Raw genomic sequence first — 17,573 nt, forward strand, 5'->3', positions numbered from 1 at the left:
TTAGTCGAGAGAGAGCCAGGGGACCTGAAAGGGTCTTGTGGCCGAGATAACAAGCTATTGTCTATGTGGTCCATGGGCCCAGAAATCAGCAGGCCAGACACATACTGGTGACCAGGGGTCTCTGCCTATGGAGGTCATGACATTCTGGAAGCCCAGCCCAGAATTTAGCTAGCCTTCCAGGGGTAAGGACAAGGAGGAAAAGCCCCAAAGTGACTCAGCTTAAACCTGAACTACTGAAGGATACCAGGGCTTCTCTGCCATCAGGAAAAATGTGAGCTCGAAAAGGAGATTAAGTTGAATTACAGGAAAATAAAGCTATGTTTTTAACACACTCACAGATGTGACTTGAAAATACCATTCCTGCTAGTTTACTAATTTGGCTTCTGATAGAGTTATTTCAAGCCCACTTCTTCCTTCTCTTCCTTCTCTTCCTCAGTCCAAGAATAAGTTAGCACACCCAGAAGAATGAGCCCCACAGAAACAGGACAGCCCTTCCAGTCTTAACCCTGGTGTGTCAAAGCCAGCACCACCACTCGCCCCCCCTCAATGTCAGTGGAATCCCATCATCCAAAACTCTAGAAGAGTTATGGTCATATGTTCTCAAATTCCAAGTGTGCTCTTGACCTCATTTTGCAATAGCCAAGCATCTAGTTTTGGAACATAGCAAAGAGGAGAAACAAGCAAAAGGCTTGTTTGCTAAGTGTCATCTCAGGCTTTAGCAAGAATTCTGGCCATTAAAACTTTATATCCCCCTGCCCAAAGTTCAAGGCCCCTCATCGTTCAGCCAGCCAAGCAAGTAAGTCTGATCAAGGCACGGACTGGCAGCCTCTCCAATTTCAGCTAATAGCCAGCATTCAGTTCCTGAGCAACCAGAGCCATGTAACAAAGACATGCTTCTCTGGGCTTGATCCAGTGTAATGGGCACCCTAATCCCTCTGAAGACCCAAATCAGCACAGCACACACTGAACAGTTAATCTCCCATTTTCATTCAATGGACCTAACACATTTCATGAATATAGACAGAAAAATTGACAACAATAAATCTAAGCCTGACTTTCTGTGCAGTGAGGAAAGTTGAGAGTGGGGAGGAGGTCTCACTTGTGTTTTCTCCCAGGATGACCACTTGAATCAAAGAGAGAAGTTCCCGGTCAAATTCATTTGTCACCGAAGTTACAATGTTAAACTTTGCTTGGGTCACTTAGTAGTTCTTGGGAACTACTTAGTAGTTCCATATAAAAAGTCTATTTTTTAAAAATAATTTTAAGCAGGCCTTCATTACTTATGTCAACCCAGAGGTAGATATCCTAGACTGTGTTGAGAGTGATTTCTCTCATAGCACAAATCATTATCATCAAGATGGTAATAATATAACCCAACATTGGGTTTATGGTGAGGCTATGGGCTGATGTCTATAAAGAGACTTTATGACCTGTAAAGTTTACTGTGATAAATATCCTTGTTGATACTGCCAACATCATCAGTTTGATCCCTAGTACCAATGCCCTAAAACTCAATAGCTGTGTAACTAGAATAATGATATGATGCCTCTCATTCTTTAATTAATGCCCTCAGTTTTAAGCAACGGAGACTATTTGCTCATGCACGCACAAATACAAATGCAGACATAACATACGAGTACTTATGCCTACATGTAGACCAGACAAACCCCCAAACACACAAGCACCCCAATTTCCAACCTGCCCCACCCCACTCATACAAAACCTCTCCTGCCCCCCAAATCCACACAAACATGTGCCCACAGCCAGCTACCATGTTGATTCAGCAGAACTCTACATACTCATAACAAAAATCACTTAATTATTTTCACAAGTGGAACACGGGGCTTTCAACCTTTTGTTGACACTCCCTATAGTCCTGCCTCTGTGTCTGCTGTAGAGATCATGACTCCGCTTACTCTGACTTCAGCTGGACCAGCAGAGGTGGGAGGGAAGGCAAGACCTTTAACCAAAATGCTGAATTGCTTCCAAAAGGCCCAGTGAGTAAGTCTGCCTGAAATCTAGCAAAGTCAAGCAGATGGTGAGCAGAAAAAGGTCAAGACCTGATAATTTGACTACTGGCCTGTTCCAGACGGGAGACCCAAGTGGGGTGGGGAACCTCTGGGGAATGCCAGCTTACTAGCCCTCTCCCAGCTCTGGAGCCTAAGGTAGGTAAGATGCATGAGCTCATGACTTGGTCCTCTGAGGACAGCATGACCACATACACCCATGCAGAAAGCCCAGAGGAATGGGATCTATCCAGTAGGGTGAATGAAAGAAGAGCCCATCAGAGTCTTCTCACCTATGAAGAAAGCAATGAGACATCACAAATTCAGAATTTGTGATGGTTCCAACAGGGCCTAGGCAAAAGCTTTCCTTACCTTCTTCATTCTGCTTATGTAGACAGTTTTGCTTAGCAAGAGTTCCAACAATCTACTTAAGAGAAAAACTATTTTTGAAGGCTTTCCCGGGACTGCTGAAGCATTCATCAAACTAGAGACACTCATCTTAGCTATCTTAAATTCAATTTAAAAAGTATTTTGGGGGAGCCTACTATGTGCCAAAGTCGACCTACTTTCTAGTTACTGTGTGCATTTTCATACACAAAATCACATTACTTTTCAAATATTTTCTATTTTGAATTTGCTGCTACTTCAGTCTGGCTTCCCCACCCTTCATTTAATGTCAGAGAGGTGTTAAAGATACTGGCTTGGTTAATAAGCTTCAATGAGCATCCTCGGTGAGGGGAGGGGGGGTGGTTACTCAGCCATGAGCACTGCACCAAGTTCCAAGCACTGTCCTGACCCAGACTAGAGGGAAGGGGCGACAGGGACAGGACAGTTAGGGGTAGGAAGGCACGCAATGAGACCTCAGAGAGAACTTCTTGTCCTGCAGATTTCCACAAAAAGCTGAGCATTTTTTCACTGAGAAGAGATGAACCTTTTCTCTCTGGATGGGAAAACAGGTCCCTCGCAGACCAGGGAAAGATCTTTTGGGAAGAGGGGAGTATATGGCGGGTGGAGGCAGACACAAGGAGGGCTGGTTGAAGGGGGCTGGGGCCTCCTCCTGCCTGATGAGGCCCTGGAGTTTGCCAGACAAGTTTCACCCCGGGCTGTCCCCCCTGCAGTGTGCATCGAGGGAGGAGGGGTGCACCCCCGAGGAGACCACAGGAATGCCAAGCAGGGGAAAGGAGCCCGGAGCCAAGGGCTCCGGCAACGAGGATCCAATATCGGCGGGTGACTCCAGCCCCCGTAACAGGAGAGACCGTAAAGTATGTGCTCTGCTTCCCAACCAGCAAACACAGCAAATAACCAATTACTCCAAATAGCTAACAGATTTCGGCTCTGATTTCCCTCCCCTTGCCTCCCCTGTGCCTTCACTTGTCATTTGATGGGCGATTTGTATTTGCTCGGAGAAAATGAGAGAAGGAATGACTCACAAAGGAAGGTCCAGATTACATGCAGTGACAGGCATCAAACCTCCCTCATCAGAACTAATGGGAGTGGGGGGAGGCCAGGCTGCATTGGCAACACATCTGAACCAGAGATATTTTTAAAGAAGTACAGTTTTGTACTTTCGAGCACATACAGTAATTCTTGCTAAACCAATATTGCCAAATATATGTCCTTAGGAAACCTACTTTAGGGAGAAGATAGGTATCTTCTTAATTAGCACATCTGCTAGATACCAAAGTACAGGTAAAACCCTTCGTGTTATTAAAGTTAAAATACTCCCCCTCAAACGCTCAAGTTCAGAGGTGCAACGGTGAAGTTCTGAGACAAACTACCTTGGGTGCCTTCTGGAAATGCTTCCTCACTTGGGAGCCACACCCTGTAATTGATTCCTTTGCTCAAAAAACCTTTGCTTCAAAGTCTTGGGATAAACTGTTGTCAGTATTCATGAGCTGCAATGAGGCATTCCCCCAAAACTTGGAATTAAGGGAAATAGGGCTGCCCTTGGAGAATTAGACCATGAAATCAATGCAGAGTGGTTCAGAGCAAGGACAGGCAAAATCACCTCAAACCAGAAGAGTGGCTCTTACACTAAGCCTTAACCCTAAATGGGTAGGTTGTATTAATACATCTAGAGAAAGAATATGTCAGTGAAAAAAGGAATTGACCAGTCCCACAAATACAAGAGAAGGGAGGGTTGGCTGTTGACAGTTGCGCACATCAGTACCCTCACGATGGTCCAGACCTTTGGAGTTGGATGGATCTGTCCATCTCAGTCAGCTGCCACTAAATTTCAAGTAACAGAACTATCTCTCCTAATTCCGATTTTTTACTTGTATACGATCACAACTGGGCTTCCCAATTGCTGAATCTGTAAGATACCATGGGCTGAGCCATAACCCAAGGTCATGTCCCCCAGGCAGAAGTATTTCTCACTGTAAACTCATGAACTGTCAACCTCAGTTTGAGACTTGAATAATGAGTATCTAGCCCTAAACTCATCAGGTGTCTGAACCCACAAGGATGAGGATCCACCCACAATACTGTAGAAACTTCCCCCAAAGAACACCCCTGCCTGGTGGGCCTGGTGGGAGAGAGTCAGCTTTCCTTTACTTCAGAAACTCCTTACCTAGGAGTCAATAGGCAAGGACCTTGGCCCTGACCTAGTTAGCTAACACCTAGCTGCCACAATAAACATAGAAAACAAGCCCTTCAGTCCCATGGAAAAGAACTCTGATCCTGCTTTCCTTCTTACTTCTCCTACCCTGCTGGATTCCTAACTGAGCAAGGTAAAGATATAGCAGTCTCAGACTGTTTTCTTCTTCCTTTTATAAAAGTTTGAGATTAGAAGTGGTCCCCTGCACTAAATGGACAGAGCCCTCTGAGCTCTCAGTACTTGACAAGCAAGGACTTCCCTCTGTAAGGACAGATAGAAAGAAGAGAATAAGGTCTAAAAGAAGGGGAACAATATGAGGACTAAGACAAGTGCTATGTTAAAGAATTGAGTAAAAGACAGAAGAAAACAAATGACTACTTTATGTTTGTAGAAAGTCTTAAGAGGATACAAGAAGTTAGCGTATGCAGTCCTGAAGGACATATAACCAGCATGAAGACAAATATGACTGTCAAATGAAAAACTATAATAAAGACATCGATTTCTAGCAAAATGACAAACAAGAGGGCCAGAGAAAGTCTCCAAGAACACCTAAATTAACAGATAAGATGTCTTTAAAATTCTTTCTAAATGCATGCTTGAGCTGATGGGAATGTAAAGAAAATCCTTGGGGGCAAATGAGAAAGCAAAAATCCAGAGAAATAAGGAGCCAAAACGCAAACTAACTGTGGGGCCCAAAAAGCCCAAGCTGAACATTTAATTTTAGTGAATCTGGGTTTGTAGCATTTCCAGGCATCTGGTCAAGTAAACACATATCCTCTATGAAAGAATGTAACTTTCATCCGGGCCTCAAAGAACTCTCAGATAAATTTCCAAGGAACATGAGTTCACAATCAAAAATAGTATAAGACATAAGGAACAAGGCACCATGAGCAAGAGTCAGCTAGAAACACCAACTACATATCAGACTGTTAAGACAACAGGAAACAGAATTGTCAGAAATAGGACTTTTTAAAAAAAACTGTTTAAAAATATAAAAGACATTAAAAATTATGGCAAAGGAGCAAGAGACTTTCAAAAATAAATAAGCTGATTGCAGGGGGTGGGGAGGGAAGAACTTTTCAAGATAAAAATATAATACTTAAGACAAAACTCAATAGATGGGGTCAAATAGCCTTTAGAAACAACAAAAGACTTAATGAACTAGGAGATCTATCTTCAGAAATTAGCCAGAGTGCAACACAAAGAAACAATAATATTAACAATAATATGAAAGAAAGTTGAACTAACATGGAGAACAGAGAAGGTCCATGATAGATCTAATCAGAGTTCCAGAAGGAAATGATAGCGAGAATGGGGAATATGTAATGTTTAAAGAGATAGTGGTTGAGAACTACCCAGAACTAATTAAAAGAAGAAAAAAACCCAAAAAACAGTTCTCAGATTTAGGAAGACAACAGCACAATGGAAGCCAGAAGATAGTAAAATAGTCCCTTCAAAGTGCTGATAGAAAATAAGTGTCAGCAAAACTAGTATTTCCAAAATAAGGGTGAAATAAAAATATTTTCAAGAAATAATTAAAAAGTGAGAAAGTTTACAATGAATTGATTCTAATCATAGGAATTTCTATAAGCTCTATTTCAGGAAGCAAGAAGATAACCCAGGAGGAAGAAGACTGGCATATAAAACAAAATAGTAAATGTTGGCATAGCTAAGGGAAAATGGATTACTTTAAAAAATGATATTGCTTTTTAAATGTCACCTATTTATAAAGGTACAACTAAAATATTGAACAGAAGTTTATAACTTGGTATGTGATTGGAATTGAAGTATTCTAATTTCCTTCTGGAACTTATTCTGGAGGAGGCTATAAATATTAATTAGACTTAGACTTTGCTAAGTTGAATATGCATGATAAAGTTTCTACACTAATCACTAAAGGAATAGAAACAATGTATAGTTTTGAAACTGAAAAGGAAGAAGGAATGAGGAGGGGGAGGTAATCTTTCAATCCGAAAAAAAAAAAAAAAAAGGGGAAAAAAGGGCAGGATGAATAAAGACAAAAAATAAGATAGAAGAAATAAATCCAAATATATCAGTAAACACAATTAATAACTGGACTCTTCAACTCTCTAGTTAAGAAAATAATATTGCCAGAACACATAAAAGAAAAAACAGAATCCATCTATTTGCTGTTCACCAAAGAGACACCTGAAACAAAGTCACAAAAAAGTTGAAAGTAAAACAATAGAAAAAGGTATACTAGGAAAATACTGGCCAAAGGAAGCTGGTGTAGCTATATTAACATGAGACAAAACAGATAAAACAGTCTCATTAGATATTTTAAATTTAAAAGTAGATATTTTAAAAGGCAAAGGGGCAGAGGTTCACTACATATCATTAAAGGATTCAATTTTCTAGGAAGATAGGAGAATTCTAAAATTGTTCGTGGCTAATAACACAGCATCAAATATGTAAAGGAAAAGTATCATAAGGAGAAAAATGACAAATATCAAATCAAAGCAGGATGTTCTAATACACCCTCTAGAAATTAATGAATGACACATACAAAAATCAGAATAAAAATAGATTTAAATAACACAATTAACAAGTCTGATCTAAATGGATATGTTATATGTAAAACCCATTTGGAGACTAGATATTCTTTCCAAGCAAACACAGGACAGTTGCAAAAATTCATCATATAATAGGTCATAAAGCAAGTGTCAAGAACCATAACATATAGACCACATTTTCTGAATCATAGCACAGTTAAGCTGAAACCAGTAGCAAAAAGATAACTTAAAACATAAGCTAGGAACTTCTAAAACCTATTTTTAAGCAATTCAGGTATAAAAAAGAAATATAGCAAAAATCAGTAAGTACTTATAGAACTGGAAAATAACAACAACAACAACAACAACAACAACAAAACAGTCATCAAAACCTGTGGGATGCATAAAGCAGTACTTAGAGGGAATTTTATAGCCTTAAATGTTTATACGAGAAAAGAAGAAAGTTTGAAAATTAATGAACTAAGCATAGCCCTTAAAAGGTTAAAAATATAATAATCCTCCCCAAAAACAGAAGGAAGGAAATGATAAAGAAATTAATAAACTAGAAAACAAGGAAACAATAAAATATCAACAGAGCTAAAAACTGGTTCTTTGAAAAGACAAAAAAATCTGACAAATTCTGGCAAAAATAATAAAATATAATACCAGGAATTAAAAGGAACATAAATGAAAGAAGAAAAAATTGAAAAAGTAAGAGGTTATTGTGAGAAATGCTACATCCATAGTTTTTAGGAAGAAATTAAAATATAAATCACCCAAAGTGACTCACATAGAAAAAGAAAACCTCAAAGGTCCTATAGACATTTTTTCAAATTGTATCAGCAGTTTAAAATATCCCCAAGAAAAATACTAAGTCTAGACGGCTTTAGAAATGAATCTACCAAACATTCAGGCAAGAGATAATGTAAAGCTTTTTTCATTCATTCAGAGATTAGAAAGAGTATATATGCCCCAAGTCATTTTATAAGATTAGTATTATCTAAATACCAAAACCTGAAGAAAACAGTATCAGAAAAAGAAACTTCAAGCGATCACCACTCACAGTAATTGATGCAAAAAAAAAATTCCTAAACTAAATATTTGCAAACTGAATCTAGCAATGCAGAAAGAAAATAATAATAATAATATATCATGACCAGGATAGAGTGTTTCAGAAATGCAAAGTTGCTTTAGCATTTAAAAAAAAAAATCTCTTAATGTAATTCACCACATTAACAGATTAAACAAATTATATGATCACCTCAACAGATACATTAAAAACATTCAATAAAATTTCATATTATTCATGATAAAAACTCTTTGCTAACTAGTAATCATTCGCCCAATGCACCAGTGGTGTAACATAAAAATATTCACTTTTAAATTAGAGCAGATAAGAATGCTCTTATCAGTTACATAGAACATTAAACTGAAGGTCCTAGGCAATGCAATAAGATAGGAAAAGGAAATAATAAAAAAGAAAAAGAAATTAGAAGTACACAGAAGAATCAAAACTGTGATTAATCACAAATTATATGATAGACTACACAGAAAAAAAACAGAAAAATCATCAAATCAGTGGAATTAATAAGAGTTTAGCAAAGCTTCTGAGTATAATATCAGTAAATGAGAATAAATTTCATTTACATACAAGCAAAAAATAATTAGAAAATTGTACCTTTAAAAATCCAAGTAAAAATAACAATGAAGTACAAAATAGCTAGAACTAAATCTAATAAAAGTTGTACCAGACTTTTTTGGAGAAAATTATAAGTGTCTATTGAAAAACATTAAAGAATACCTAAATAAAAGGAGATATTTATCATGTCCATGTTTAAAAGGCAATATTATAAAAATGTTCTCCCCAAATTGATCCAGAAATTCACTCAATCACAAATCACAACAGTTTTTCTAAAGAAGTTGACAAGCTAATTCTAAAATTGAGATGGAAAAGCAAAAGACAAGAATAGCAATGACACTTGTAAAGATGAACAAGGTAGGATATTTCCTTTATGAGATATGAAGGTTTATTATAAAGCTATAGTAAACTAGACAGTAGAGTATTAGTACAGGAAAGACCAATGGAACAGAAAAGAGAGCCACAAACCAACCCACACTTACATGGAAACCTAATATATGACACAACTGTCCTTATAGATCAAGAAAGGATAGGTCATTCTATGATGATAAGAATTCACTGGTTATCTACATGGGAAAAAATAAAAAGAAATCTAATCCCTATCTCACATTTTGCACACAACACAAATCAATTCCAGATGGAATAAGGATTTAAATATGAAAAAAGCAAGATTTTAGAATTTTAGAATTTTGAGGAAAAAATATAGATTAATATCCCCTTTAAAAAAATTTTTAATAGACACTGGGGAGGGTATGTGCTATGGTGAGTGCTGTGAATTGTGCAAGACTGTTGAATCACAGACCTGTACCTCTGAAACAAATAATACATTATATGTTAAGAAAAAAAAAAAGAAGAAGATAACAGGAGAGGAAGAATGAAGGGGGGAAATCGGAGGGGGAGACGAACCATGAGAGACTATGGACTCTGAGAAACAAACTGAGGGTTCTAGAGGGGAGGGGGGTGAGAGGATGGGTTAGCCTGATGATGGGTATTAAAGAGGGCACGTTCTGCATGGAGCACTGGGTGTTATGCACAAACAATGAATCATGGAACACTACATCAAAAACTAATAATGTAATGTATGGTGATTAACATAACAAAAATTTTTTTTTTAATTTTTAAACAATGCAAAGATGGGGGGACAGAGAGAGAGAGATATAGCCTAAGAAATCCAAAATATATATAACAGGAATTTCAAAGGAAGAGGGCTTAAAAATGACTAGAAATTAAGGAAACTAACCTAATAACAGAATTTTCGAAGAGTTGATTCCTTGGATGAAAAACCACCATAAAAGTAAAAATGATAACATAAATCACAAAATTAGGAATGAGGATAAAAACAGAACAGATACAGAAATGTTTTCTTTTATTATAGTAATATATACAAATTTATACTAATGTAATAAGCAATATCTGGGAATATCTAAGCTACCAAATTGACAGAAGTAGAGAGTGAACAAAAAATCCCCTTCCAAAATAGATCCTGGGCCCACTTTTCACCAAAAAAAAGGACAGGGTAGATGTATCTTATACAATTATACAAGATATGCCTTCCTGAAAATCTAAAATTCAAAATTCATGTAACATAGCACCATTTTCTTTTGTTTTTAAGATTTATTTATTTATTTGAGAGAGAACGCGTGCGCACAAGTGGGAAGAGGAAGAGAGAATTTCAAGCAGACTCCTGTTGAGCATGGAGCCTGATGGAGGGCTTGATCTCATGACCCTGAGATCATGACCTGAGTCTAAATCAAGAGTCTGACCCTTAACAGACCGACCCACCCAGGCACCCCACATAGCACCATTTTCAAAAAAAATTATAAGTATCCTATTTATCAGCTAAACCATAAATACAATTCACTTGGCCACCACCTTTTAAGTTACATGATTGTTAATCATTTTTCAAATTTAGGTTGATTCATATTACTATACATTTTATACATAAAGCAAGACTATTGATTTTTTTTTCTATAAACTGTTTATTTAGTGCAATTTCCAATGTGTGTAATTCAGATTCAGAGTGGCTTTAGTGTATTTTCAAATGTCTAAGAAACAGTAATTCTCATGCCGTAGAGACTGTTCAAGAGCACAGAAAAAGAGAGAATACCTCAAAAAAATATTTTATGAAACTATTATAATTCTGGTATCAAAACCTAACAGAGACAACTTAAAAGTGATACTTATTAATAGAGATACAAAAATCCTAGGTAAGTAAGAGCAACTCTAACTCATGATGTAGACTAGAAGTTCTCACAAACTTGCCGCTCACCAGAGTCAACAAATACTATTCATTTTCTCCACTAACAATCTAAGGCACGGAGCCAGCTAAAAGCTGGTTTGCCACTAGAGCTCCCATGGAGGACCTGCCAGCTTACAAGAGTCACTGTGTTGGTTTCCAAACCCATTTATGCCAGTTGTACTAACACGGTAATTAGATCAATAAGCCAATATCACAAAAATATATACAAATTGAATTTAAAAAGGGCATCTAGAAAATGGATTTAATGATTTTTTTAACCGATGAAAATTAAGAATGAGATTTTTAAGTTTTTATTCAAATTCCAGTTAGTGAACATAGAGCATAATATTAGTTTCAGGTGAATCACAATACAGTGATTCAATAGGTGAATTCAAATAGATGATGGGGATTAAGGAGCGTACTTGTTTTGAAGAGCACCGAGTGTTGTATGGAAATGTTGAATCATGAGTGAGATTTTTTTTTTTAAGATTTTATTTATTTATTTGACAGAGAGAGACACAGCGAGAGAGGGAACACCAGCAGGGGGAGGGGGAGAGGGAGAAGCAGGCTCCCCGCAGAGCAGGGAGCCCGATGTGGGACTTGATCCCAGGACCCTGGGATCATGACCTGAGCCTAAGGCAGTCGCTTAACCGACTGAGCCACCCAGGCACCCTGAGTGAGATTTTTTAAAGGAAGGGTATGGGAGGGAGGAATCGTAAATTTTTAAAAGGACTCCACAGTCTGATTTTTCTGCAGGTATCATTAAGATCTCATCAAACTTTAATAAACCTAAAGGAAAAATCATAGATAATTTTGGATGTGGCTTATACCAGAAGGATGACATGACACTCTAATAGCAGATCCAAATTTAAAGAGGCCTTGGCAACATCAAATAATTGGCAGAGGAAGATACATAGACAGGGTTAGAAATAAAATGTTTACAGTGTGTATGCATGGCTTTTAATCAGTCCCCATTCAATCAACGTTTTCAATTAGCCAACCAACTACCTGTCTGATTGCATTGGATAAGAGGACTTCAATTATAGTAAATTATAATACCATGACCAATTGACCAATTTGGGTTTACCCCAGGAATGCAAGACAATTGTACATTGTATAAATAGAACAATAGAAAACAAAATAATCATCTTGAGAAATGCCAAATGGCAGTAGATAAAATTAAATTCCTATACCTTATTTTTAAGCTATTAATAAACTAATAATAAAGGACACAACCTTGACAAAATCAAGAATATCTATCTGAAACTACCAATAATTATCACAATTAATGGGAAAATGGTAGAAGCTTTTCATTAGAATCAGTAACTAAACATGTTTGCTCACTAGCAGCTCAATTATCAAATGTTATTCTGGAAAAAGGAATAAGGTATAATTATTAGAAAGATAGTGACATATATATTACTGTTTGAAGGAAACCATCTTACCTACCTGGAAAACCCAACAGAATCAATGAACAACTCTCAGAACTAATAAAGGAGCTTACTAAAGAGTCTGTTTCAAAGTAAATATACAAAATATTGTTTCCCTATATTCTAACAATAAGCAATTAGACCAAATCACTAAAAAAAAAAAAAAAGATATTCCATGTAGATAGCAACAAAGGCTTTAAAATGCCTAGGACTAAACATTAAATGGGCTGGACCTATTTAAGGTAAACAAAAATAACTCCTCTAAGAAACAAAATAAAAGACACTAGTGGAAATTAGTATCATTAATGTCCAATGATAGGGGAGTAGTTAAAACTTTATGGATGTTCATATAACGGAATGACATGCAACCACGTTTTTAAAGACTATAAAGATAGGGAAAAACATCCACAATATACATTTAAATAAAGGAAAATACAGATTATAAAAAAGTACAATATGATTCCAATTTTGTTTTTAAACAAAAGGATGCACACATGCATAAAACATATCTAAAAATGTAAAGCACATCAAAATCTTAACAGTGTTTATCTCCAACTGGTAGGAATACAGGTGGTTTTCACTTTCCGCTTTACCCTGTGTTGTGTTTTCTATATTTTCTACAATGGGTAAATCAGAAAAAATTAAAAATATACATTGCCTCTTCCTAGAAATCCATAAGACAGCAATGCCTCCCCCTGCACCATGAACAGAATGTAACTGTTGGCAGGTTCTATCTCTTAGGGCTCCCCCAGCAGCTCAAGGGCTCTCAGCGTGGGACTTCACGAGGACATGGTGAAGGCTAAACACCAAGTCATCTTCCCTGAGGGACCACTAAAGATAACACCAAGAAAATCAGCCCAGTTGCAGCCTGTGGGCCCCGGCAAACCTCTCAGAATCTGCTCAAGACTACCAAGGTTCCTCAGTCAACACACTTTTCATGCCTCTGGGAGGGACAGAGAAAATCAACCTGCCATTGCCCACAGAAGCTTCTTGGGTCCCACCTCCCAGCGGTCCAGATCTAATCTAGAGACTTCCCTGTTTCCACTGGCCCATGCAACCCCACCAACCCTCTGGTCCTCATGCTGGTAAACAGGATTAAGGTAAATCCCAGGATTAGGTAAAACCCGCAAGATGCACTAAGAGGTAACTCAGTGCTGTCTATTTCTGAGAATCTTCCCCTAGCTGGCTCCCCACCCCTCCTCCAAGACACAGGACAGGTCACTGTTTTCTGCTGGATCTCAGGAAATACAGTTGATCCCAAACAACATGGGTTTGAGCAGCATGGGTCCACTAAGACACAGATTTTTCCAATAAATACAATACAGTGTTGTAAATGTATTTTCTCTTCCTGATCATTTTCCTAACAGCATTTTCTTTTCTCTAGCTTACTTTATTGTAAGAATACAGTATGTAATACACAAAACATACAAAATACGTGTTATTGACTATTTATGTTATCAGTAAGGCTTCCTGTCAACAGTAGGCTATTAGTAGTCAAGGTTTTAAGGAGTCATAAGTTATCTGTGAATTTACTATCGTGCGGGGGCTGGTGCCCCTAACCCCCATGTTCTAGGGTCAAATGTAGTTCCTTTCTTCCCCTCCCACTCCCCTTCCTCCGTTCCCTTCCTTAACTCCCTACCCCCACCCCCAAACCCCCAGGGAAATCAAAGAGCCCACAAATAGGTAAACAATACATACATGAAGACTGGATGGAGAAGATGCCATGTTAGTGGGGGCAGGGCCCAACAGACCGTCTGCAAGCTACAAATTAAACACGCTGGTTAGCAACAGGACTAGAGAAACCACTTCAGGGAAGACTGGACAGCCCCAAGGAAGGAGAGCTCCAACCAGGGAGGCTGTAGAAGCTGTGGGAGGAACATGTGTTTTGGAGTTAGGTAAGACTGGTCTAAATCCTGGCCCCACTGCTCTATCAGCTGGCTGTGTGACCTTGGTCAAGCCCCCTGACCTCTCGGAGTCAGCATCCCCATCCAGAGAACAGGTACAAAGCCCGGTTCCCAGGGCAACAGTGAGTGTGGAGGAGATGAAGGCCACGCACAGCTAGCACAGCTGAGGCACGTGCAAGGGGCTCGGCCAGTGCTCCCTCTCGCCCGCTTTCTCACTCCCCTTGGCACCACTCACTCAATGCCATTCTCACATGCCCTCCCTACTCAGACCTCCCCGTCTCAGATGTACTCCAAGCTCCCCATCGTCCCTGGTGGTTTCTTCTAACAGCTGGGCCACACCAACCCCTGCTTGGGCACGGTTCCGAAGTCTGGTTTCTGAGGCTTTTCTCTTCAAAGACAAGAACCAGGGCATCCTACGGCTTCCCCCAAGCCTGTAAAAGGGGGGACTCTGAGAGTGTTATAGCCCAACACGCCTTTGCTATCCTAGAGAAAACTTCCTGTATCCTTCTCTGGCATCAGATCCTTGCCTGCCGTCTTCTGGTCCTGTGACTCAGTACTTTATAGGGTGAATCCCTGGGCTGCAGGGTCCAGAGAGCCTCAGGAGTCAGGACTGGAGACAGGTGACTTTTTCAGAGACCACTATAATGGTCCCAGAGAAGGTGACAGCGCTCTGGGTGGATGAGTACCTGTCTAGGCAGACAAAGCCAGGAGATGCATTCCAGGCAGAGGAGATAACAAGTGCAAAGGAGTAGAGGAATAAACTATGGCACAGCCGAGAAAGCAAATGGCTCGGGAAGGCAGGCACTGGGCAGCAAGCAAATAAGGCTGGAGGGCTGAGGACACTTGCCAGGACACAGACTCCCAGGGTTAGACCCTGTCTGCCTTTGAACCCCAAGCAAGGGGCTCTGGAAGACTCCACAGGTGGCTGTCCTCTCCTTGACAGGAAGAACCTGGGAGACACACTCACCTGGGGGTCAGAAAGGGCTCAGGAAGGGCAGGAGGCAGTCTGCTGGGACCCAGAGGGGAGTCTTGGAACCCACAGACCCATCCCTGCCCTGTGAAGGGGGAGTCACTGAGGAGATCCTAACCTCCCCCAGACCAGCCTTACAGCTGCTCAGAGCCAGAAGCATGGGCAATGGCCAGTGGGCAGCAGGCCAGGCCACTGGATGGTGCCGGGGGGGCTGGCCACATGTGTTGGTGGATGTGGTGTGACCCCTGGCAGAGACTGGATGAACTCCACACAACCCCCCGCCCCGGCCGCCTCTGCCCCTCCCGCTCTCATCCTGAACCTCACAGAAGCCTTCTTGTTATTTTTAATACAGTTTGTTTTTAGAAAGGTGAGAGGGAAACCGGCAGTTCACCAGAGCAAAAGGGAGAAAAAATAAAGCTAAACACAGTGCTCCAAAGATCTGGTCCGGCTTCCGAAATTACACGTTCCCCTTTGGGACTCGGGCATAATTTGCTGCTCCAGTTCTGGGAGCACGTTGCCACCTTCACGGCGTCCCAGAGACTAGAAGTGGGGCAGCGGGCTCCAAATGAGCCCCAGCCGGGGAGCCGGGGGGGCGGCCAGCCTCAGCACCCCACCCCACAGTGTAGGGAGCAGGCTTCACGCCTCCTGATGTCTTCTCCATGCCAGCCTGCATTTCCCCCAATACCTGCCTACCTCATACGCATGCACACATGCACACACACATACACACGCGCATGCACACACACTCACACACGCAGTCCCACTGCCAAGCCCATGCTCCCACTCCTTTGCCCACCAGGAAAACCCTCCTCTCCCCTCTGCTGTTCTGACCCCACCGGCCTTTGAGGCCAGCCACCCCCCCGAAGCCTTCCTGATCACTTAGCCCATTCTGACCCACATGGGCCAAGAGAGTCCCTGATCTTTGTCCCTGGCTGATAAAGCATCTCATGTAAGATCAGCAACACACCTCTCATCTCTCCCAACCAGGGTGAAAATTTCAAGGTGTTCTCCTCTTTATCTCTCTTCACCATGCATATGGTCCCCACCCCCAGACCCAGAAATTCTCCTTCTCTGGAGACTTACAGGGGAGCCACCCCCCTTCCCAGGGTGGGCTCGCAGAATGATAGGCAAGAGTCACTCGTGACCGGGTGACTCCAGGGGCATCTCAGTGCCTGCACAGTGGGAGATGGGCAGGGTGGGCAGGGGCACTGCCTCTACTCTGAACTTCTGGACCCTCAGTAGGAGATGAGGGGGAGTATGCTCTGTGTGTGTCCTGCACACTCTTTCTCTCCACCGCTTCATAATCAGAACATGAAGAACCAGCTCAATGAAGATGCAGATTAGTAAACAGAGACCCCAACTGTATTTTAAAGAGAGAAATGGAGTCTGATTAGGGGTCAGAGACAGAAAGAGAAGCCCAGGAGGGGGGTGGAGGAAAAGATGGAGAAGGATATGTTGGCAGCCGTTCATTCCGACTGTGTCCTTGGTTGGAGGTGATGCCTATTTGTCATAATTATCCTACATCTTCCAAATTTTATATAATTAACATGTATTTATAGCCAGAGAAAAATTAATATATCCTTTTTTAAAGCAGAGCATTAAATGGAATGAAATAAGCTCTGTGCCCCCTCTTTGAGGACATACCCAGGCCTGCCCTCAGAATGTTAAAAGTCAAGGCCATGATTCCTACAACACCACCTACTGAGTCTAGACACACCCTTGGGAGCTTGCCCACACACCTGCCCCCCAGCTCCCCCACCTCTCACACACACTCTGTACACGCATACACACCACCCCACCCCCAGGCTACGGGTCTAAAATCTACACAAAGGAGAGCCGCACAGACCAAGAATAAACTGTGGAGTTGATTCATGTCAGCCTATCTCCTCTAGGCCCTGATCACCAGAAAAGAGTTCAAGAAGCCAGGCACCCACCCCCATGGGGTCTCCTCACCCCAACATGGCTGCCTACCTAGAAGCTCAACAAGGCCGAGTGGACAGATCTGCTTATACATGCATTTTGGACCATCTCTAGAATTGGCTGCTCCTGAGAGAAACCAAACATTTCTAGAAACCTGAAAAACTCTCTGCCGTGTCAGCCCAATGACAACATCGGCAAAGAGTCTGAGATGACATTTCTAATGTGTGGCAGACTCCTCCCAGGAACTGAGCCAGTGATGATAAGGAGGTTCATCAGCAGAGAGGAAGTACCACTGAGGAAGGAGACAGGAGGGACTAAGACCAAAGCCAGATCTGGCAAGAGCATGTTTGAGG

General features: G+C 40.8%; 1 protein-coding gene across 14 annotated transcripts in view; it reads right to left on the minus strand.

The window, feature by feature from the left end:
* DYSF (dysferlin) overlaps window positions 1-17,573 on the minus strand; it is a 203,115-nt gene that overhangs the window by 41,028 nt on the left and 144,514 nt on the right. For 6 of the 14 annotated variants that reach the window (XM_021699070.1, XM_021699068.1, XM_021699061.1 and 3 more), the window contains one exon: window positions 14,125-14,187. The exons of the other annotated variants lie outside the window; for them this stretch is intronic. In XM_021699070.1, the coding sequence (XP_021554745.1) occupies window positions 14,125-14,187 (63 nt within the window). The remainder of the gene's footprint in view (window positions 1-14,124; window positions 14,188-17,573) is intronic. 14 annotated transcript variants of the gene reach the window in all.

Source organism: Neomonachus schauinslandi, chromosome 10, assembly GCF_002201575.2.
Source record: "Neomonachus schauinslandi chromosome 10, ASM220157v2, whole genome shotgun sequence".
NCBI classification, from domain to species: Eukaryota; Metazoa; Chordata; class Mammalia; order Carnivora; family Phocidae; genus Neomonachus; species Neomonachus schauinslandi.